Raw genomic sequence first — 23,655 nt, forward strand, 5'->3', positions numbered from 1 at the left:
TCTCCCAAACAGATTCGTGGTAGTAAAAAGTCTGTTTGCTGGTTGTTTGTTTTTTTTTTTTATAAACTGTATTACTGTGATGGCCAGACTCTCTCTTCACACTGATGGGAGAAAACTTACATCACTTCAGAACTTCCTGCACCAAGTTTCCATGGTACAGAAGAACACCCCAATGTTTAAATAAGGAAACAAAATTTTCCAGATTATATAGGTGCGCTGAGAAGGGTTTGAGGCTTCTCTATCAGCAAAGCAGAAACAAAATAAGGAAACAAGTGTATGTAAAACATATGGACAGGCAAGAAGATAAGCAATAAGTTTCTTTTTATTTCTTTTTGAGTAAACAACTAAGTGTAAAGCAAGGTTGTGTGAACACTCAAACTCCTCAATCCAATTTGAAATCCCTCAGATTGCTAATACCTGAAAGAAAATAATGTACCTGGGAGAGAGAGAGAGATCACCAAGAGAATCATGGCATGCAGTTTAACATCCCTCTGGCACACAGAACCAACACCACCACGTGTCAAATACCATTTCTGCAGCATTGCTGCTACACAGATGCAGCAGCCTCACCCAGCATCCTGTAGCAGAGACCAAGCCTCAGCTCTGCTGGGAAAATCTTCTGAGGGGACACACCAGATCAGCCAGCCAGTCTGTACTAAAAGCACCAAAACTGTTTCCAGTATGAAACAAAGAAGAAACAGATCTGCACCTCAAACTGGCTCAGGTGGGGCAAAAGGGGAACACTGGTTACTTAGCCTACCATTGGCATGAAAATACATGTACTTCAAATTGAAAATCTGACTGGTCTTTCATATTAAAAAAAAACCCAACAATAAAAAAACCTACCAAACTCTACCTAGTCAGTAGAAATTTTAGTTTGTCTTATTAAAACATGGATAGGATATAAACGCTGTATACCACAAAGAAACATAACCAGCACTTGGAACCAGTGGCTAAGCATGTAATGGAAATTCCAATGATCTTGCCCAGACCTCAGGACAATTCTGTTCACTTAGTTCTTCTAGGAAATGATAAAGTTACAAGGGAAAAGAAAAAAGCCAGAGTGCATATCACACCCTGTGATGCACTGTCAGGTAGTCTTCCAAATGTCACAATAACCAACTCTGTGACAGGTAATACAAGTTTCCAAGAAAATGTCCTGGCTAAAGCAAAAAGTCTGGCATACATTTTCACAAAGGACCAGAAAAGGGGAGTGAAATGGAAGAACTCTACACTCCTACTTTCCCCAAGAGCTTTTAAGAGCTGTTCAGGAAACTAAGATGCCAGAAATGAAGAAAAATGCAGCAAGCATTATATGTCTGTATCATTTTTCAATGCCTAAGCACCATTTCTAACCATAAGTATTGTAGTCCAAGTCACAGACATCATGTAACTGTCATAATCATGCCTACACCAAACTTAAATAAAATCCACATGAAAGCAAGGATCTGCCTGCACAGCTCAACTTCAGGGACAATGCCAAAATTGGTAAAAACTTGTATTAAAAGCACAGCAAGTTGTCCATCCTCTACCTGGAAAGCATTTCTGTAAGTTGCACGAAGCCAGCATACGCCAATTCAAATGCACCCCTGTGCCTTGATTGCAGCAGATGATGTTTAAAGTAATCACCAATATTTTTAACCTGAAAGAGAAAGAAAAAATTACTAAGCCATTTGGAATTACATGCACATAATTTATTTATAGATGCAAAATATTTTGCAGTTCAAAGCAACAATCCTCCCCCTGGCTGGAAGGGTCACTGGTACAAGCAAAAATCAACTAGAAGCACTATAAAAAACATCCACTTAATTTAATGATAACAAATATTATACTTCTTTTTTAGGTTAAGGGGGTAGTTCTGTGTCCTTTCAAAAAGTCCAAAAATATGAAATTGGTTATTTGTCTGTGATGGACATACTCAGATTTTAAGACAAGAAAGGGACAACTCTGATTTTCAGGGGAAACAAATGCAGATACCTTCTTGTTTGCTACACTCTTGCCAAAAACACCAAAGAAAATGTCAACTACAGCACAACAGCAGAAAACAAATCTTAAACTATTCAAGATATGAAATTCAAATTCCAAAAATTGTATCAAAGGGAAACAAATCTACATTAGATTAGATAATGCATATATAAATAAAAATTTCTAGCATTCCAGAATTCTGCATAATTGCTGTTGACCATTGGAAACAATTTTAAAATGAAGATGATGTTGGAATGTGAGCTATTTTTAAAAGCATTAAAATTGTAAGTGTGATACCTCAACTTTCACTTACAGTTTATTTTCTAGAATTCTATTACAACACAAAATTTTTAAATCTGTTTGGAAGTTTACAGATCCACACAACCTCATTCCATGAAGGATAAATTGCCTTGTTTGTTGGGTTTTTTCTTGTAATTCTCATCAACTTTTATGGTCTAAATCCAACTTGCCACTTAATTTGTTTACAATGCATAGCACATCCATAATGGCCTTATGCAAAATTTACTTCAGGAATTTTTCCTAGAAGTTCTCCAGTGAAAGTTTCTTTAAACCCTTTATATAAAAATATGCATAAAATCACATCTAGTTGCTTATAAAATTCTGCTTGTTCTGTTACTTATACAATTGCTCTAATACTTTAATAGCCTGACAAGTAATTAAGTTGTCAGGGAAGTTAATGTCATATCTACCTTTATGGTTTTTCAACCTCTGTTAACTAATTTGCATCACCCAAGCAATGAGATGGCATTAATTAAAAAAAACAAATCTGAGACCATCTACATATTATTTCCTGCAGCTAAAACTTACCTAATGTGAAACACACAGTAACTGGAGATATGGAGATATCTAAAAAAGTTATTTCTGAGTAGATTTTAAGGTAGCTTATGTAGCCACAGGGTTTCATTTCAGCTTTCTAGTCCAAAAAAGAGAAGTAAGTGCCCTTTATTCACAAGGAACTGACCCACAGACAGGGCAATTCTCCAGGTGTGTAAACAAAACCAAATCAAGAAATCCATACACATGTAAATCAATTTACCAGCCTGTCCCAGCACCATGCTTACGCTTCTAGAATTCAAAGCAATTTTTTTTTGGGAGGGAGGGTCACATAACTTCCAACTTTACTATTTATACTTCTGAGTTTCTTCCAACAGCCACACTGACTAGAAGCTTGCATCAAACTGAACTCAGACTAGAAGCAGCACTACCATAACTCAGTTCTTGGTCAGAAATTTAGAATATAACAGGTGAACCTTACTAATAAAACAATGTACAGGGCCAGACTTGCTGCTGAGGGCAAGAATTTGGGTATTCAAGATATAAATTCTCTCCAAGGTGTTCCAAAAGATTATTACAGGCCATGGGACAACTCAGTCTTTACTTCTGCTGCCTGTTTCTTTTCACTGTGGCACACAGCTGTGGCAAGCTTATCTCCTAAAATGGTCTTAAAACTTCCCAGGTGAGATAAACAGGAGATTGAGGAAGAACTAAATGTTCCTCCAGACTTGGAGCACTCATAATTTGCATTTCATATGGCAAAAAAACCCACAGAATCTTTATTAGATGCCATTTTGGTGGTTACATGATACTATTTATATGGATTTCATTAACAGGCAGAGCTCTGAGCCTGCCATCGCTGGACTTTCAGGATCAGAGGGAAAATGAAAATAATGCATTTGGATAGAGAGATTCCTCCAGCATTTGAACAGAGAGATTCCTCCAGCTATATTCTGCACTTCCTATGTCTGTCTATATCTGTACCATACAGTTACTGACCTAGATGGGGAGCATGGTACAACAAGAGGAAGGTTTGCAACAGCCTGGCACATCCTGGCCAAGAGGTGCTACCAGATTTTTCTCAACAATTACTTAGCCCGGCTCAAGGCAAGCTGACCAAGGTTTCTCTCAAAGTTTTCCTTCTCTGTATTCTTAAATCTCTTCCAATAGTTCCGAAATTAAGCAAAAGAATGAGCAACTTGAAAGAAAAGTTCTACATGCATAAGACATAATCCAACTTGCTTATTTGTCAGCACTGATAAGTGGTTAATAAGTCTGAAGCCCTAGCAGCTATGGTATTGACATTTTTTGTCATTTCTGATGAAACCCTTCTTTTTTTGTACAAAACACAGTAATGACCCAAAGTTACAAAAGAAAATGCCCAAAGTTTTCTTTGTGTATTTCTTGCAAGCCTGAGGAAAATCAGGACTTCAAACTGACTTCTCATCCATTAGCATTCTTCTTCTGTTTTACAGGAATTATCTGAAGCATTATCAAGCTGAAGAGGTATCAATAGGAAAAGAAGGCATCTTTATAGAATCACAGAAAATCCTGAGCTGGAAGGGACCCAAAAGATCATGGAAGTCCAACTCCTTCCTTAATAATGTATTATTTCTGCAAGAGCACCTATCTAATGCTGCTTTCCAAAAACAGATGCTGCAGTCAGAACTGACTCATTTTAAAACACCAATTCCTCTGTGACTTAGTGCAGATTAAGGAACATAATGGTGGAAATGCATATCTGTTCTCTCATCTGCCCTCCAGACCCCAGCAACAAAGCAAGCACAGCTGTTAACCAGATGAAAACATGAGCACTGGAGACAATACAAGAATCAAGACACCAACACTATTTCCATGGCACCACAACATTAGATAAGAAATAAAATCTGGAGTACATAATACTGTGTTTTATTTTAAAATGTAGAGTTCTAACACCTAAGGAAGAATTAAGTAACTGTTTTCTGTTGGAAAGAAAAGGAGGTTAAAAGGTAGCTGGCCTTTCATATTTCAGTCTTCTACGCAAATTGATTTTGTTGAAACATATGTAAATGAAAAGGTCATCAATTAAAACAGAAATTCAATAAACACAAAATATTTCCCAAATAAATGCCTGTGGTAATCTAATTTCTTGAAAACACTGAACTCAACGTTCTGCAAGAGACCCAGATGGCACATTAACATTTCTGATCTCTCATATTAAAAAAATCAGAGGAAAAAGATACAATCACACTACATACAAATTATTCATAACAATGGATAGGAGGAAGACAAGACTAGGACTATTCAGCATGTTTGACTTTCAGAACCCTTGACTCTGATGCTAATTAAGGAAGAGCTTTAAGAAGAATCCCAATATGTAGAGCTCAAAATGAGACAAAAGAGACTTCAAATAGGAAGTCAGTTTAGAAGATTTTAGCAATTTGATTAGTGACTAATATATCCTGAGAGAGAGACAACAGGGAGGGTGGCAGACAGGCATTGGTATCCCTAAACACATCACACATCTCATAAATAACCCAATACCATTAGAATGAATGAGTTTTTTAGTAATGTATAGTAACTTCTTCATTTATCTGTTTTTACAGATACCACTGGACCAAAACAGGGCTGATAACCAAGTATAGCAAAGAAAACTCTTACTATGGCAATTCAAAGAAATTTAAAATGCACTTTTCCCAAACAGAACACAGACTTAAGGGAAAAAATTCTGAAAACTGCCTTTGCCTCACCACCACCCAAGAGGAAATTTCAGGTTTTCTTATAAAAATTATTTCCCTACCTGTTCTACAGTAATCAACCCCTCTGAAGGTTCAGATGTAGTCTGTGAGGGCAAAAGTTTACACAGTGTCCCTAAGAGCAGAGATACTTCCTTCATGCTTCTCCAGCAGCAGACAAGAACCATTTGAGCTGTGACATCACATGCTTGCTTGTCTTTGCCTTAAAAACAAAAACACAACAAATGCAATAGTGTAACTCAAGGTTCTCAGATGTAGGTGTGTAATTTAAACTTCCCTTAGCCTGTCTTAAAAAACACAAGTAACTATGAAAAAATTTCTAAAGTTCCCTGCCCAAAAGATAATTTAATCTTGTTGAAACTAATTGCCGGCTCAACAGTTGCTTTACTTTCTTACACTCGGAAAAGGCAGTACTATAAACATTTTACCAGAGAAGGGCTGTTTTAAAGAGTCACAACTGATATTTACTCGCAGTCCGAGGCACAGAAGCAGGCACACCTCCGCAGGCAGGCATTCACTGCCCATCCATTGCCCATCCATGGATCCCGGACGGCTCCGGGCGCCTCCCGAAGCCAGACGCGTTTGTGACGCGCCGCCGCCACCTGGCGGCCACTGCGGCACCTGCACGCGTTTGTCCCTTCTCGTGAAAAACAAAACATGGGGCCCCAAACATTTCCAACGTACGAAAAGCAGCCGGGGAAAGGAAGGTCAAAACTTGCATAAACTATTAAATTTTCAAGTGTATGGATGTTCTGGCCCACACTAAAGATGCCAAAGTTTACCATTTCTTTATCACCATAAGGTTCAGTTTCATAGCTGCTATTCATTAAAACAGACAAGTACTACCTAACATTTTACCACTAGAATCTTTCAAGCTGAAGTTTCTGCTATGTAATTTCATGCAACAAGTTGTATTGCATTAACATAGTCTCCACTAGCCTTGTGTAAACTGGAGAGGAAAATCACAATAACACTTCTCAACAACAAATACATTAACATTGCTTGATAGAAAAGGTGCTCAGGATTACCTGCCAGTGCATTTAAGGCAACAGAGTCTAGGCCAATATCAAAAGAATTGATTTTCACTTGTGTCTTAAGAGAGATTAATCCCAATCTTCCAGAAGTTAATTATTTTATTGTGGGGGTGTTCACAGGGGTCCCAGGACCAGGGAAGAGATGAGAATCTGGCTCCATGTTTCAGAAGGCTGGCTTATTATTTTATGATATATATATATTATATTAAAAGTAGATGATATATTAAAACTATACTAAAAGAATAGAAGAAAGGATTTCATCAGAAGGCTAGCAAGGAGAGAAACAAGTATGGAATGAATAACAAAAGCTTATGTCTGACCGAGAGTCTGAGACAGCAGGGCTGTGATTGCCCATTAATTAGAAAAAACCACATGAGACCAATCACAGATGCACCTGCTGCATTCCACAGCAGCAGACAATCATTGTTTATATTTTGCTCCTGAGGCCTCTCAGCTTCTCAGGAGAAAAAATTCTAAGGAAAGGATTTTTCATAAAACATGTCTGTGACAGTTTCTAAAGCCAAGTCCATGGATTACAAGCTTCTGACAGACAAGAACTAAAATGTTACACAAGCAAGTAATTTCCAACTGATCATCCACATAAAATGACTCCTCTATAAAAAATACCTTGATTTAATTACTTATATAGCCTTGGATTTACCTCTCATTTCCATGCAAGTATTTTTCATCAGCCTCTGGTCAGCCAGCTTTTCAGATTCTTCTTTGCAGTGTTCTTTCAGGATTTTTGCTTGCATAAAATAATCATTTGTGTCCTGTGGTTGTATCTCGTGCAGAATCATCTGCAGGCGATCTGCACTTTCTGCACATTAAACAAGAGGGATATTTAAGATAGGAGACAAAACTATTTCCATTTCTTTATACTGATGTAATTCATTTTGGGTGCATAAGTACAGAAGAAAGCTATAAGCATTAAAAAAGAAAAACCAATAGGTTCTATGCTGATTAGAATGATCAAGGAAAAAACACTGAATTTACAGCCCCTGTTTTGAAAGAGCTGTAACAATGCACTCCACAAATGTTTGTGGGTTTTTTTAGTGAAGAAGTCAAGAAAACTTTATCAGAAATCAAAACAGTGACCAAAAATTATGACATAAAATGAGAAGCTGAAAGGGAGGGGTGCTCAGTCTAGTTCTGAATGACTGCAAGACAAACAGACCTTCAGAAGCATCAGATTAGAAAATAATTGTTTTGGGATTCTGTTTGGTTCTTTACCTGGATCACTGTCCATTGGAATAAGACCCTCTGGAGATGAGCTCTGTACAACTGGTGATACCACAGCAGAGAGGCTGTATGACATCAGAATGAGCCTGGTCACTATTTCCTTCCATTCAGACACCAGGGTCAAGTCACTTAAAGAAAAAAAGTCAAAATCACAACCAAAACAAAACATGGATTAAAAATAATTTTATATTTAAAAGAAAGAACCAAAATTACAAACACTTCTGCAACAATATTTATGAAAACTATGAATAGGGTAGAGTTTGAAAAGTCTTTAAGGCTGAGTTTACCACATACAAAGGAAGTATCAAACACTGCAGCAGCCAGCAAGAGTTCTAAAAGCCACAGGTACTGGATTTCCTTATAAATAATACTGCATGATTTTCTCTTCTCCTTAACAGCTCTTCCACTGCATTTAAACATGGAGTTACAGCTTTCCATTTAGTGTGTTTTCCTTAAAATATGGAGTTACAACTTATTTAGTGTGTTTTACTTACTTGAAGGGTAATTGCTGCAAAGCCCCATTTATACAGTGCACTCTCCCATACATGGGGAAGGATGCTGCTGCTTGAAGCAGAGACTTCTTGGCTTGGAATATTTCTTCTTCAACTTCCACCAACAAAAGCTTGATAACTAAAATATTTTGAAGCACAGATTTACATTGAACATTCATATACTGATTTTCTAAGAAGTCAGTCTGCTTTAAGAAACAGGAATAAAATCTGTGTACACAACAATTCAATGGAATATAAACAGCAATTTCCTTTATTATACTCTTCTCTCTTGTCATTGAAATATGTTACCCTTGATTTTCAGTTACCTAAATCCCAGCAACATTTGTTATAGTCAATTTAATCTATCTCTCTGAACCAAATGGCAGCTGTGAAAAGCACAGCCCACATCCTATGCTCAGGGAAAATCCCACAGCTCATGATGAAGTCACAAGGAATTACCTACTCCATACTGCAAAGTCAGACTTCACACCCTTACAGCCACAATAATACAATGATGAGTACAACAGAATATTAAAGATTGAAAGTTCACAATTATACATTTGAACTTTGTTTTCCACTAAGCAACCTGACCAATTTAAGGACACGTGTCTATTTTAATTCTGTTTATAGCTTGTGACATCTCAGTGCCAGAATCAGAACAAACTGCAGATCCTAATGAGGAACCATGGATCACCACCAGCAGCAGATGCCCCAGAGCAATGAGACATGAGGTTACCCACACATTTCCTTCACTTACGGCAACCACAACCATGTCTCAAAATTGTTATTTCACTGCATATCAAGACAGGATTAACAGGCATCTGTAGAGAAGCCAAGAATGGCACAAAAAAGTATCAAAAAATGAGTTCACTGCAAATTACATAAAATATTTTACTACAAATAATGAACTTAAGTGTTTTAATTTCACTGAAGATTACTTTAAGTGGAGAAAGCTTGGTGAACAAATTTGGCAAACCTGCCAGATCTAGAGCCCTGTTATCTTTCATCCAGGGACACTTAACCAAAGAAAATGATTCTGTATGTCAACAAAGCTTCATTACTGTGGGTGTGTATTCACAGGACTGCAAATCACACAGAAAAATGGGGCCAGGTGAACAGAGCTCCAAGAGGCAGGGTTGCAAACATCAAGTATTGAAACACAGACTAACTACAGCTGCCTTCCTCCTGGGTGAGTGAGCTCTCAGGGGAAGCAGAGGGCTCTTCCCTGTGCTTTATGCACCCAGCTTCACCAGGCTCCCTGCCTGGGCCTCCACAGCACTTTCAAATGTCACTGCTCAAAAAAATGACAAAAGCCATCTTATAGAATATTCAACAGCCTCAACACCAACAGGACTAGATGGAGATCTTACTAAAGAACATGGCTTCTTAACAGCAAAATACAATATACTTAAAATCCTGTTGGAAATAAGCCTATCTTACTAACCCTCCTACCAAAAGCCTTATTGAAAAGCAGCAAACTTTCAACCAATATAAAAAAAACTTTCCTCAAAATCTTACCTGCCAAAGTGTTCTTCTCCACTGTACTCACTGATGTGCTCTCATCCAGCTGGGGGTTATGCTCAAGCCGTTTTCCTAAACAAATGTGCTGCAGTCCTTTGTGATATACTAAAAAGTTCAACAAATATGAAGCAGTGACACAATCATATGGCTTGGTGCTTGTGCTAAGATCAATTGCTGCTTGGAACAGAAGATCTAGATTTTCAGAACCCTGAAAAGAAACCAAATCAGTAATATTGCTCATTTAATTGAGCTTCCAGATTGATTTAATTAAGCTTCTTACAACCCTGGAATCTGAGAACCTGCTTTTAATTAAGTTTGCTGGTACATATTTCTTGAGAAACACTTGTTTTGTGCACTGATGACCTTACACTCAAAACATGCATGTGCATGTATTTAGCAAGGATACAATTACATAGACATTGAGGATGGGGACAGCCATTTACAAAGCAGTGTTCAATTACACTGCACCTCACAGGAAATTTCTTTTTTCAAGTTAATGTGTTTTATCTGCTAATGGACATTAAAGAGAAGCACAATTTACTTGGTAGCAGTATTTGTTCATCTGTACTAATGAATTTTAAAATAAATTTTCATCAAGTTATTACAGACAAATCAGTATCAATTCAAAGGGCAAAATTTGTCAGAAATCAATAAAACCAATCAGACAATGAAACCTGAGATCAATTAGAAAGGAAAGGAAACAGGGAGCTGCATTTCCTAAAAGTACAAGAGAAACCAAGTTAAAATGCCCCAATCATTTAGAAAGATAAGTCACAAGTAAGCCAAGTGCTTGCATTAACTATTTTTCTGACAGTTCACAGTCATACCCAAAGAACTTCCCAAACTCCTCCATCCATTAGTGAAACAAGCCTCCATAGGCAAGGGCAGCAGCTGCGTAAAATTATACAGAAGGTGTTAGTGATGAACACTGCTGCAGGCAGCTTGGACTGGCTTCTAAGGCTCAGGATTCCTGCTCTGTACCTAACACAAGCACCTGGTGTACTACACAACATCCATCTTCCACAAAATTACTCCCTCTAAACTCTTCAAGTTCATACCTGTAAATTCAATGCAACATCACGTAGTTTCATCAGAAGTCTAAATGCCAGAATTTTTACTTCCTCAAAAGTACTGGCAAAACACTGGATCAGAGTCTGGACACGAGCAGAATCCATCTCCTGATCCAGCTGGAAAACTTGTGCCTGGCCTGTTCAAAGAAATTAAAGCCTTAGATAGTTGTGCTGTAACTCTTTCCAGAATAAGCACTCTCCTCACATTCTGCTTTGCTATACTAAAAGAAGCATTAAATTTTAGCCAAATTATTATTTTAATATTATTTCTCTTAATAGGTTTTAAAATACCATATTTAACATTGTTAGGAATAAAAAAAAGGCTTACCTTATTTAGAAAAATTACTCTTAGTTATACAGAAAATAACTTGTTGCCAAAACCAGAACCCATTTACTCCCTTTAAATTTAGCATTAAAAAACCCTTTATTTAGTCTTGCTTAAAAACTCTTTTCCTGTAAGTATGTAATATTAGAAAATAATTCCTTTCAATAAAGTGGTTGAAAGCTTCGGTGTATTTTGGCACTTGGTGTTTTGAGTTATTTTGTCATAGGAACAATCCCTTAAAATGTAAGCCATTACAATTTCTTCTGGTTTTAATTTAGATATAAATGAGTTGTGAATTCTGGTGATTTGACCTAATGCTGTAAAGAAGGCAGAAATTTTAGGATGTAAACAACTGCACCATAATACAGCACAGAATACAACAGCTGAATTGCCTTTATAGAAGTAATGTCCAATCTACAAAACCCTCAGCTGCTATTATAAACAACTGAGGAGAACTTTCTGGTTTTAAAAACAACAGTAATAATATACTACATACTCATAACAATAACATTGTGTTCATTTATCAAGTGGTTTTGAGAAATTATTTAGCAAGATGGCCATTTTATTCCCTCTCAAAATCAACTTTAATATTAGACAACTAATTTCTTTAAAGAAAAGGTTACAATTTAGGACTGAAACATATTTTTATGTTGACCGCGTGATCCAGAGACAAGATTTAGCAAGACAATCAATACCCCAAAGCTCTAAATACTTATTGAATTAAGACTGCCATTAAATCATGAAGAAAACTTAAAATAACATCAGCACATCATTAACTGGACAATAAAACTGGATTTTATTTAGCATAGTATCAGGAGGATATGCAATATTTTTCAACCAAGAGTTTTTACTCAATTCAGCATTTCAAGCTATCAAGATATATGAGCAGGAAAAAGGAGAGAAGTTACCAAATGATTGACACTTGCCCAGACATTTTCCTCATAATAAAAAAAAAAAAATAAGCCTTCCTAAAAAACAGGCTATGCAGTAAAATCTAAATTTATAGAAGACATGCAACAGGCAATTAGTAGCATTTACTTCAATATTCCTTTTTCCATAAAAACTTACCATCCTCCCTTGAGGTAAAACAAAAGCAGTCCAGGAAATGCCATAGAAATAAAGGACTAAGAATACCCTTTGACAGAAACTGACTAGCTGGCATAAAAGACATTTCTTCAATACCTCCCATTCCTACAGTCTATTAAAGTCTATAAATTAGAAATCTTACCTTTTGGAACAGAAAATATTTCTGCTATTGATTCCAAAATACTCAGTGCACAAAACCTGGTTGGGTGTGATGAACCAGGAAACAATACCTCAAAAAGTCTGGCACATACAGATGACATGAAATCCTGGGGGAAAAAAAATTGCAGGAAAAAAATTAAGACTGTTTACTTGCTGCCCTACAAGAAAAGCCTAAGTAACTGAACTCAGGACATTCTGCTTTACCCCAAAAATTATGACCTTACAGTTAATTTTGGAAAAACAGGAGGCCAACATTCACAGTGCAGACAGTTTCTTGTTTCTTAGAGTACAGGGAAGGCTGGACGATCATTTGGGTTTTTAAATAGAACAGTTTCCTTTCCTCAGGCCCACAGAAAGACAGCCATTGTATCTAATCCTGAAAATTAGCTGACCAAGAAAAGCAGAACTCAAGGAACAGATTGGCACAAAGATGCTGATGATGTGAGCCCTTAAATAAGATAAAAAGGACAAATACAGAAGAAGTCTTCATGCTAAAGCTCTTGTCATTCATTCTCTCACTCACTGATTATTCTGGAGACCTAGAAAAAGACTGAAGCTCAACTGATCTCTATTTTAATCCCAATAACACACATCATTTAAAGCTCACTACTAAATGGCCAACAGATGACAAGACATTTGCCCAATTTTTTTTTTTTTTTTTTTTGATTGAGGGTACATCTCCAGCTGTTCCTCACTCACTGCTGTTTTAATGCACATCACAGAGCAATCCCTCATTACCTTTATTGGTTTCAAACCAAATTTACCTTAAAGGCACCCTCCAAATATCAATGGGCATTCAGTTCATCAACAACAGCATATTTAGTCAAAATAAACTTGCACAAGAGCATCAGAGTGGACAAGCTCCCCAGTACTGTTTGACTTCATAGGTTTTTTCTATTTCTGCACTGAACTATTGCCTAACACAGAGTGCCTAACTTACCCAGTGATAGTCAGGAACAAAGAACTCTCAGAAGTGCTATCCCCACCCTCTATTACCTGCATCTCTAGCAGTCTACTTACTTTGTATTGCTGCAAAGTCCTTAAAGGAGGCATTTTCGTTGACTTCTCAACTAACTCTTGCTTGGTTTTATTTTGCTCCAATTTATAAAGCACTTGAGAACTTTCTTGTATCCTGCAAAATAACTTTTAAAACAAAAGAAAACATAGGTGAGACAAGAATCATTGACATTGAAATCAGGGAAAGGTAGATTTTCAGCTTATTTTCCAAATCACACTGCTTATAATTTTTAGGAAGTTTGCATACAGCATAACACAAAACAGATCCTCCTCTCTTCACTCTAAATCCAAGGTTTTGCTTCCCACCTCTCTTGTGACGAATTTCTTCTCTCCTCCCTCTACACCTCCAAAACCTTCTTCCATCTCCCTCCTTAAATTCATGCCAAGCCTTCTCCTCCTGCCTCATTTTCTGTGGAACTGAATTCATCTATAAAAACACTCAATGCAGATAATTTCTACAGCCTCAGTGTCCCTTAGTTTGACTCACTTCAGAAGTGCTTCCTCCACCTTTTTTAGCGCCCATAAGTAGTATTTCCTTCCTTATCACACTCCCATCTAGCACAACTTTTCCATCCCATGCTCCTCAGTCTGCACCAGGTAGGAAAGGAAAGAGATGGGACTTCTCGTTTGGTTTTGCCAAACTGACTCCCTCATTTTTCTCCCTTCTCAAATTAATTATTTTCTCCTTCCACACTGCCTTCTTTTGCCATAAACATCTTCCAATATGTTCTTTATACATGCATGGTTCCTCATTTTATCCCCATCCTTCTACCATGAGCTACATGTGACCTTGGCAACTTCCACCAAACGGAGAGACTCATTCCCTGCAGACTGTAATGGCACAATCACATCATAGTGAATATTCTTCTACTTTGTTTTCCAGGTCAGGTTTCTGAGGGTGATGAAGTGACTGAATTTGCCTGAGGTGTGACAAGTCCATGGAAGCACAGCTTTAGGCCCCAGCAAAGGCAACACAAGGCTCACTGCTGACTCCAGGGCACATTGCTTTGCTATTGGCAAAGTGTGCAGGGGCTGGCAGGTCAAGCAACACCCACCACCACCCATGAAGTCACCCTGCCTCTGCCACTTAATATTTTGTTTAAGCCATCCTTGCCTGTGATGACTTAACACCATTCAGTTGGGTAATACATAAAGCATACTCCTGGCCTTAAAGCTTCTACTCTTTCCAATGAGCAACTTTGTAACATACTCATTATTTCCTTTAAAAGGGAGTTATAACTAAAATAAGAGGCATGTTAGACATTGCTCATAGTTTGAAATTACCTTTCTCAGCAGAGAAATGATCTGTTGCCTTACAGAAGGAGACTGGTTGTTCAAGTTGTACAGGATAAAAAATTGAATTAGCTGCATTTCTTCCAGAGACACAATTTCTGTAGTACGATGGGTTTCACAGAGCAAACCTAAAGCATCAATGCAAACCTGAAAGATATTTAAAAGTTCAGCACAAAAGAGTTACTGACACCTATAATGACACCTTTGCTTTAATACAACACTACCACAGTAATCAGGACCAAAGCAATTATTCTAATTTTTAGGATACATAAATGGCTGTCCTTTACCTGGCTGTGCTGATGAACCAGACCCTGTTTTATACACTCAGTGGATACAAGACCACTGCTCATGATATTTGAAAGTTCCAGATGTCCATGAGCCCTGGCTGTTCTCAAGCAGGCCATTAATGCTCCAAGAGCTCCTCTAGTTCTGCAAGAGCCTAAGGAAAATGAAAACCAGTAATAATTACTGTTTGATTAATAGAAGCAATGTACTATTCGCAGTGCTCATCAGAAATCCCGATACTTTCAACACATGGACCCACCCCCTCTTTATTTCTACTCCATAAATCCCAAAAGATTGTGCTGCTATAGTTTAAACTAGTTCTAAATCCCAAAAAATTTCATTACAAATGTGTCATATGACAAAAAGACCTTGTGAGGTCTCAATGCCATTATTTTAGAGTCCACTAAATTACTCCAAAACAAGAGAATCATAAATCTCGTATTCACATATTTACAAGAAAAAAAACCATCTGTTACTGGACACACCTGCTTAAAAAAGAAAAACAGTAGTAGAAAATACATAAACCTAACAAACCCTGGTAAAGAGAACCATAAGGTACCCACAGAAGGATTTTGCTCATGGCACAAAGACACACTTATAATTATCATGACTTTCACCTTGAAATACTAATAGCAATAATAAGCAACTGGAATTTTTCTTCCAAATTAATTTTAACAATAATAATAGACCAGAAATCACATGGTTACGATTTTTTTTAATCCAATCATAATTACAAATACAGAGTTTATTTTCTTACCCAGATTAGCATCTGCAGAGGCCTGAAGAATTCTTATCATGTAGCTCAGACTGTCAGGGTTACATTTGAGCAATTTTGGTAAATAGTAATCTATTATATAAGTAGTTTGGTCATGGTTCCCCTCACACAGTATTACCAGAAGAGGAGAAACCCAGATGTTGTGCCACTGGTCAATCCAGGTGCCCTTCTGAAAACTCAAAGTAAAATGGGCCTTGTGATTTGTAAACATGGTTTCCAGAAGATCACTGGCATAAGGTGCAAGAGATTGATCACTCATCACATCCAGGATCTGCACTGGAATTGTCCTGTCCAACTGCAGTATATTTTCAGTGCCCACACATTCCACCAGAGAGCCAAGAGAAGCATATTTCCCTTTTACATGCCAATCCAAGCTCAGTAAATGCTTTATCAGCCTTGCAAAGAATGGGTCTGATTTTCCATTGGATCCAGCAATGGTGGTTTGGTGTATCTGAAGAAGATGCTTGAAAATCAATTTGGTTTGGTGTCTGATGGCATCCAGAGGGTGGTCCCAGTGTGTATAAATGTATTCCAGCAGCTTCCCAATTATATCAGAGCTCCCATTAAGTTTGAGTTTTATATCTGGAGACCCTGAAACAAGGGCAGCCAGTGCTGAATTAGTCCAAATAACAAGAATTCTAGACAAAGATGTTGCCACGCTGGGTTCTTTTAACCTTTTAAAAAGAACAAACAAAAAAAAATTCATTATCTTCATTTATCAGTAGTTTTTAAAAATACATTTTCTATTTCAGAATAACTATTCATCACATTCATTTACCTTACATGAAAACAGATTAGGAGACTCAACACATTCATGGAGGAAAAGGAATGAACACAGAAGTAATCAACTGGATGTTGCCAAGTACATGCTTAGTTACCTGATGTGCTATTAAGTGGTTGCAGCTAAACCCCCTAACAATGGGGAAAAGAAACCACACAAGCTCCACAACAATAAAACAAAAAAATTTAGTATGCACCTGCTAACATTTGAGCAGCATTATGACGTTGCATGCTTCTTGAAAACGTAAGGACAAAATTTCACTGCCATATAAAACCATGAGAATTGAGTATCCTATGTGCAAAAACAAGATCACAAAACTGATCTCCAAGGCACAATCAAAGACTGAACTGAATGCACATTTTAATCTCCAATCCAATCGTGCTGGTGGGCCCTTAGATGCAAGCAGCCAGGAAAAAAAAGACAAATAAAACTCATATTACTTCAAGTATTCCATGCACTGGCACACTTTGCTTTCCTCTGAACTTTCAGCAGGAGAGGACGTGATGTCCTGAAACTGAAGTTTATCTGTCTACATAAGAACTGATCCTGACACACCTTAACCATAAGGGAATTGATAAATTTATCCCATTCATGTCAGAAAACAAAATTTTAGCATGCAAGAAAAACTGAAACTTAGAACTACACATGCAACATCAATATATTTTTTCAAATTTACAAAGCTTTTATGAATATATTAAAAAGACTGCATTTTTGACAGAACCTATTATCATTACACTGAAAACAGAGATATTCCACCAGGACCACAGGAGTCATGCAAAAATAGAGTTAGAAAACATGAAACAACACAGAACACAAACTTACTCTGAACTCAATGACAGCAAGACTGATGCAATATCTAACAACAGCTTCTCTCCATTTTCACCCATGCTGCCATTTTTCCAATCCAGCATAGCCAGGGCTCCGTGGCAAAGGAAGAGCAGCACCGAGCCCGGGAGTCGTGGCGCGCACAGAACCCCACAGCTCCTCAGGAACCACACTGGCACACCCGAGTGTTCCACTGTCCCAAGCAGCAAGCCACTGATCTGCAACACCAAAACACACCCATCACAGCACCTCAGCACAGCACATAACCTGTTTTATGCATAGCTTAGAAGATCTGAAGAGATTTGTTGTAAATAGTGTGTTTGTCAAATTCCAAGCCCAAGTCTTACTACTTCATATAGCAAGGAGAGAAGAAAGGACTACATTCCAGCTAAGGACTGAGAGAGGCTGGCAAGTCCTGGTATGTGCATCAGCAAAGCCTCCAGACAACACTGACAGCACAGGGTAACAACACCATGATACTGCACAGTCTTCAGCCAAGAAACACTTACCAATGACGGTAATTCCTCAACTGGCTCATACATAGCTCTGGTGAAGAGAACAACAGCCAGTCCTGAGGTAGTCTGAACAGTTTGCAGGAGCGTTGCTACACAGCAGAGATACTGTACATTAGAATGCAGCAAACACTGAGTGCTAGAACTGCAGGGCAAAATTATAAAATATGGCATTGAATTTTGCTAGGCTACTTGTAGTTAGTTGTACCATCACAAATCTGCAGTGCCCACTTGGATAGCAAATATTAATAACTTGATCCTCCAGTGTAATAAGAAATTGCTAATATCTTTAACAGAAGAAAACACAGGACTGCCCACTAAGGCAAGGAGGGCTGTGGCAGAGACTACTGACATGTTAAATTCTACTACATAAAAACATCTGTATGTTTTTAGAAAAGAAAACACTATCAATTATGGTGTGCCCATAAATAGTTCTGACAGCATGTTTCATGGAGGTGTAGATATTTCTGGTAGGCACAGACATTTGGTGACTCTCAAAAGCATTTCTGTTAGTTTTTGAATTATTAATAACAGCATTAATCTTGGTATTTGTAGTGGGACAAGTTAAACTGTACACTCTAAAACTGCCACCTACAACTCATAGCTCACCAAAAAAACAACTACTGCTCTTACTCACATTGATTTCAGTAGTTCAATTTCCATGCAAGGTAAAATAAGTTTTATACCTACAGGTTGCTTACTACAAAGACAACAGGTTAATGAAAAGATCACGGTTTTAATGTTATTAAACTTACCATCCATTAGGAAGTTTGTGCAACTTTTCAGTAAACTACGCATACTTTGCCAAACAGAAGATTCACTGTCTTTCCAAAGACTTCCCTGGATATTTTCTTGCAATTTCTGTATAAGCATCATTGAAACTTTAATGGCTATCAGTAAATCGTGCATCAGCTGAGTCTGAACAATACGATTTCCATGATTCTTTCTGTGGAAAAATAAAGAGACAAGTAAGCACACAAAAAACAAATTAAAATCATTCTTCACCATCCCCAGAGAACCACCTTCTGCCAACTTTAGATAGGATTAATGGTGAAAACTAATGTATTGCTTGAGTTGATCAATAGGTAACTACAGGAAAACAAGGAGCAGACTCAAGGGTTGTTTGTTAAAATGAAGTTAACAAATGAAAATGACAAATTGTGCTACATTTTCTGCAGGTTCCTGTGACAAACTTTCATTCATGTTATTCTGCCTGAGCAGAACTGAACTTTACCAGAAACCTTCCAAAAAGGCCAACATAATGCAGTGCTGCTCTTTTCTAATTTTTCAAGTAGTTCCTCCATGTATGAAGGACATTTCTATGATTTGACTTTCTTCTAACATGAAGGCAGAAAGTATCTAATCTTTCAGTGTACAAAGCACTTCATTAAGTGCCCCTCTCCTCTCAGTTCAGAATGAGAGACCACAATGAAGCTGCTTCACTTAATGAAATGCTGGAAAATGTCAAGTATATCAATACTGAATTAAACACTCATGGAACATGAAAGAGTTTTACTCTACCTGAATTTTACATTTACTAATTTCACTCTTTAGCCACAATTCAGATAGCAAAACCTTAACTCAAAGGCCTCCCTTAGTAGCAGCTCTAACAGTATCAGTGCCTTACCTCTATTATATTATCATATTGCCACAAAATAAAAGAATCAATCAGTTTTTATTTAAAATCTGCACCACTGTAAAATAATATTTCTATCTTTCATCAATGTATGGCTACCAAAGTGATATTTTCAACCAAACCAAATTATCTTGCAAGAGTAAAATAAAACCAGATAAAACAGAGCATCAATTGAATTCACTTGCCTGTTTTCTTCCTGTAAGTCAAGCAGCAACTTCTGCAGAAACTGAAGAACTAGTGAAAATAATTATGGTATAAATTTACTTACAAGAGAAATAGAACAGAAAATTTCCAGCAAAGCCATCACACATACATCTCAAGACATCACACATACCCAGCTGCAATGAATAGTTACCCATACAGTGGTGATTCTTGCATTACACCAACAAATTGAACTGGTATTTCAGTACAGACAAACACAAGCAATGTTAAAACAAAATCTCAAACTGCTTTGCAACAACCTGATACAAAACAAGTTTCCAATCTACTTGGCCTCATCTGTGAGATATTGACTCTCCCTACCACAATTGCTCACTGCTACTCAGATTTGTATCAGGGATGCCCAGTAAAGCAAAACTGACCCCTGGAAATTAAAGGTATGAATCAGTCTTGTCTTTCACAAAAAAGTACCATTTAAGGCTACTAGTTTTTTGAAAATTAGCCAGGAGGAGATCAGATCTGATAGATCTCCATGCCTGCTTCATGTCACTCTTCTCCACACACAACCCTCCCACAGTAATGTGCAGTGAAGCATATTTTACTATAAATGTGACTTTACCTTCTTCAAACAGGTTCTTAATACAGGCTCTACCTAGAGGAAAGAAAATACATTTTAAGTGCTGAGTACTAGCCAGCACTATCTATTTTACATAACTGCCAACATCACTATCATGTGTGGCCCCAGTGCCGAGCAAGTTTAACCAGAGGAACACTTGATGTCACTGCACCTAAGCTGAAGTCCTCCATACAGGAAGCCAGGTTGTCCAGCACTTTTCTGTACAAATACACATCTGTGGTTTTCAGCTCTTCCCGAAGGCAGCACACAAAGCTTTGCACAGCTGGCACCATCACATGTCCAGGAAGACCATTCAGTGAACTGCAACATGAAGAAACAGCACACTTAGCTCGGTTTTCCTGAGGTATTGTAACATTCACTGCACCAAAATCCATGTCAACTAAAACTCCAATACACAGATGTTACTTCCTGCATGAAAACATCATCTGTTTTAAAATTAACATGCACATTTTCAGTTTGCAGCTAGAAAACCTGTCAGAGGGGTGCACAGCTTGGGGATGGCTGCCACCAAATCCAGGATGGAAGCCCCTGCATCTCAGTGGGACAGGGAATGTTTTCAGACAAAGAAAGGAAGGCAGCTCAGCACCAGATCTTAAAAAATGCTGAGGCTATAAAAAAATTCATTAAAGAAATACAGCAATAATTGTGCAATAAAAAACTATAATTGCAATAAAAATAGGCACAAGAAACCACAATTTAGTTAGGAATCCTCTGAACCATCTTCTATTGACAAAGCTGAGACTTTGTGTATTAAATTTCTATTCTAACATTGTATTTTAAAGTTCAAACTGCTAATTATACACTGTGTTGTCTTTCCAATAATGAAATGGGCCAAAACAATGCTTCACTTTGAAGTTATCCAATGATATGTTATTTATAATTAAGATTTTTAACTTAGAAAGAAAAACTGTACATATGCACATTTTAAGTATTGCAAATTTTCATAATTAAGTTACAGCAATTTATAGTGAATTACAAATTACTGACTTAGAGATAAGGAAAACATTAAAAAAATGAAGGCTAACTACTCAATCTTTTACCTTGCCAATACTTTCTTCAAAGGATTCTTTGCACCCAGTGAAAAATATGTCTCCCCCAAAACATCCAAACAAGCTTTAACCATGGGATCACCTGCAGAACTCTGATCCATCTGCTTCACCAGTGGCATAATCTGTAATCAAAAGAACACATGATGGAGAAAAAACTCTGGATATATCATTTTCAACAGTGGCAGATTTCCCTCTCATCCAAGCATATGGCACAAAACTGTCTCCCTCTTTACCATTCCCCTTTGAGTTTCAAGTTCGAATAATGTTCTAAGAACACCTCTAAAAAAAATGCCCACAAAATAATAAACTTGGTGTCATTTGCCTTCCCCCATTTTTAGTAGGCCCTTGCTAATTAAGTACTAGAACTGCATTTCTACCTGATGCATGTGCAGCTGTTTTTCCTGTGTTTCCAGGGATGTAGAAAACATTAGGAGTTTATTTTAGAGCTGTATTTGCCATTAACAGTGCACAGGACACGCTCTCACAGTTACCAAAAGCCACATTTCCAACAGTGAAACTGTACCTGTTTAATAGACTGGATCTGCTGGATGCCATTTCTCAGCTCTGCACAGTGCACAAGCAGAGATGCCAGATTTTGCTCTTCAGCCTTTGAAAACCCTACATTTGGAAGAAGAATATCTTTTTATAAAGTAATTACAACTAGCAGTACAAATAACACATCATTTATAAGAAGAAGAAATGACTGCTTGATTCTTAGGTTTTTTTCCAGTTCCAGTAAACCTATTGATGCCACAAACCCTTAAGTCTCCTAACACCTTAACACTTTTTTTTTCCCTAACAAATGTAAAATATCAGTTTCACTGGAACACAATAGTAAGGGACCTCTGGGGGTCACCTGGTCCAAGCCCACTGCTTAAATATGGTCACCTGGAGCTGGCTGCCCAGGACCATGGCCAGGTGGCTTTGGAATACCTCCAAGGCTGGAGACTCCCCAACCTCCCTATTGAAGCTGTGCCTGTCCTCAGTCACCCTCACATTAATAAAGTGTTTCCCTTCACATTAAAATAGATGTTTAGAGGGAATCTTTAGTGTTTCAGTTTGTGCCCATGCCTTCCTGTCACTATTTAGCACAGAAGAAATGCTGGCTCTGCCTCCCTTATGTCCTCCCTTCAAATATTTTTTACACATTGCTATGATTCCCCTGAGCCTTCTCTTCACCAGGCCAATGAGTCCCAGGCCCTTCAACATTTTAGCCCTTAGCTGGAGTCTCTCCATATTATTCTTGTACTGGGGAGCCAAGAACTGGATCAGCAATCCAGGTGGGACCTCACCAGCGCTCCCTCATAGTAACTTTAGCATATAAATCTTGTATTACTTCATTTTCAGGGTTTTACAGTAAATATCACTCATCACTCATGAAGCTTCCCTCATCAAACAAAAAAGTCCCCACAATAGAAAACACCATTTGAACAGTAGCTTTAAAACAAATTAACTACAGAAGACACAAAGACTGGGAAAGCGACCTCCAGAGAACCCTTCCAACTTCAATCATTCTGTAACTCTTGGAAATTCAGTGTTATCCCACATATTAAGGCTAACACACCAGATATCACTGCATTACAGGCCTACAAGTAGGATTACAAATAGGACCTTCTACTACCTTCACACTGCAGATAAAACAAAGTCAAGAGTTTTCAAACCAAAGCCACAATGCTCTAAAGGATTTTTTTGACTCTGCCAAGGTAAGAAGTCATTGTCATTACACAACAAAAACAAACCACAGACGAGCAAACACACCTAAAACTCACAAAACAAAACCACTAGAAATGAAACATAACAAGCAAAAAAACAGATCAATTTCAGTAACTACTCAAAGGCAAGAGAAAGCACACATTAGTTCAGAAAAAAAACACCATACTTACTCTGAAGTTTTTCAAGCTGATGGTGATCAAGAAAAAATGCATCCACCTGAATTTCCTTCTTCTTCTTTAAAACCATTTTAGCTGATTTCGAAATGCCTGCTTAAAAAACAAACAAAACAAAAAATCAAAACAACAGGTCACATGGTTTTAAAAACATAATTACAAACATTTCCTACAATAATGGTCTTTTTATTGTCCTACTGTCTTGAAATGCTTGTTGCATTATCTGTGCAATTTTTCTCAAGGAAATAGCTCTCTTTGATTATAACAACTTTAGCTATTTCCAGCATTTCATCCAAATTCATCCAAACTTCACTGTGCAAAATGGAAGCAATAGAAAAGGGGAATTGCTGTACACATGACACTGAGATTTCACTGCA

At 37.5% G+C, this 23,655-nt stretch overlaps 1 protein-coding gene across 1 annotated transcript in view; it reads right to left on the bottom strand.

Moving 5' to 3' along the window:
• THADA (THADA armadillo repeat containing) overlaps positions 1-23,655 on the bottom strand; it is a 151,716-nt gene that overhangs the window by 127,570 nt on the left and 491 nt on the right. Inside the window, exons 2-22 of the mRNA XM_058801595.1 lie at positions 23,276-23,371; positions 21,916-22,010; positions 21,384-21,514; positions 20,495-20,643; positions 20,326-20,358; positions 19,733-19,781; positions 18,667-18,857; positions 17,909-18,003; positions 17,397-17,617; positions 15,776-16,467; positions 15,021-15,172; positions 14,725-14,880; positions 13,444-13,566; positions 12,407-12,530; positions 10,842-10,990; positions 9,781-9,991; positions 8,266-8,401; positions 7,763-7,899; positions 7,191-7,349; positions 5,540-5,697; positions 1,533-1,642 (exon numbers count right to left, since the gene is read on the bottom strand). Coding sequence (XP_058657578.1) covers positions 1,533-1,642; positions 5,540-5,697; positions 7,191-7,349; positions 7,763-7,899; positions 8,266-8,401; positions 9,781-9,991; positions 10,842-10,990; positions 12,407-12,530; positions 13,444-13,566; positions 14,725-14,880; positions 15,021-15,172; positions 15,776-16,467; positions 17,397-17,617; positions 17,909-18,003; positions 18,667-18,857; positions 19,733-19,781; positions 20,326-20,358; positions 20,495-20,643; positions 21,384-21,514; positions 21,916-22,010; positions 23,276-23,351 — 3,347 coding nt within the window. The 5' untranslated portion in view covers positions 23,352-23,371. The remainder of the gene's footprint in view (positions 1-1,532; positions 1,643-5,539; positions 5,698-7,190; positions 7,350-7,762; positions 7,900-8,265; positions 8,402-9,780; positions 9,992-10,841; positions 10,991-12,406; positions 12,531-13,443; positions 13,567-14,724; positions 14,881-15,020; positions 15,173-15,775; positions 16,468-17,396; positions 17,618-17,908; positions 18,004-18,666; positions 18,858-19,732; positions 19,782-20,325; positions 20,359-20,494; positions 20,644-21,383; positions 21,515-21,915; positions 22,011-23,275; positions 23,372-23,655) is intronic.

Source organism: Ammospiza caudacuta, chromosome 3 (assembly GCF_027887145.1).
Source record: "Ammospiza caudacuta isolate bAmmCau1 chromosome 3, bAmmCau1.pri, whole genome shotgun sequence".
Classification (NCBI taxonomy): domain Eukaryota; kingdom Metazoa; phylum Chordata; class Aves; order Passeriformes; family Passerellidae; genus Ammospiza; species Ammospiza caudacuta.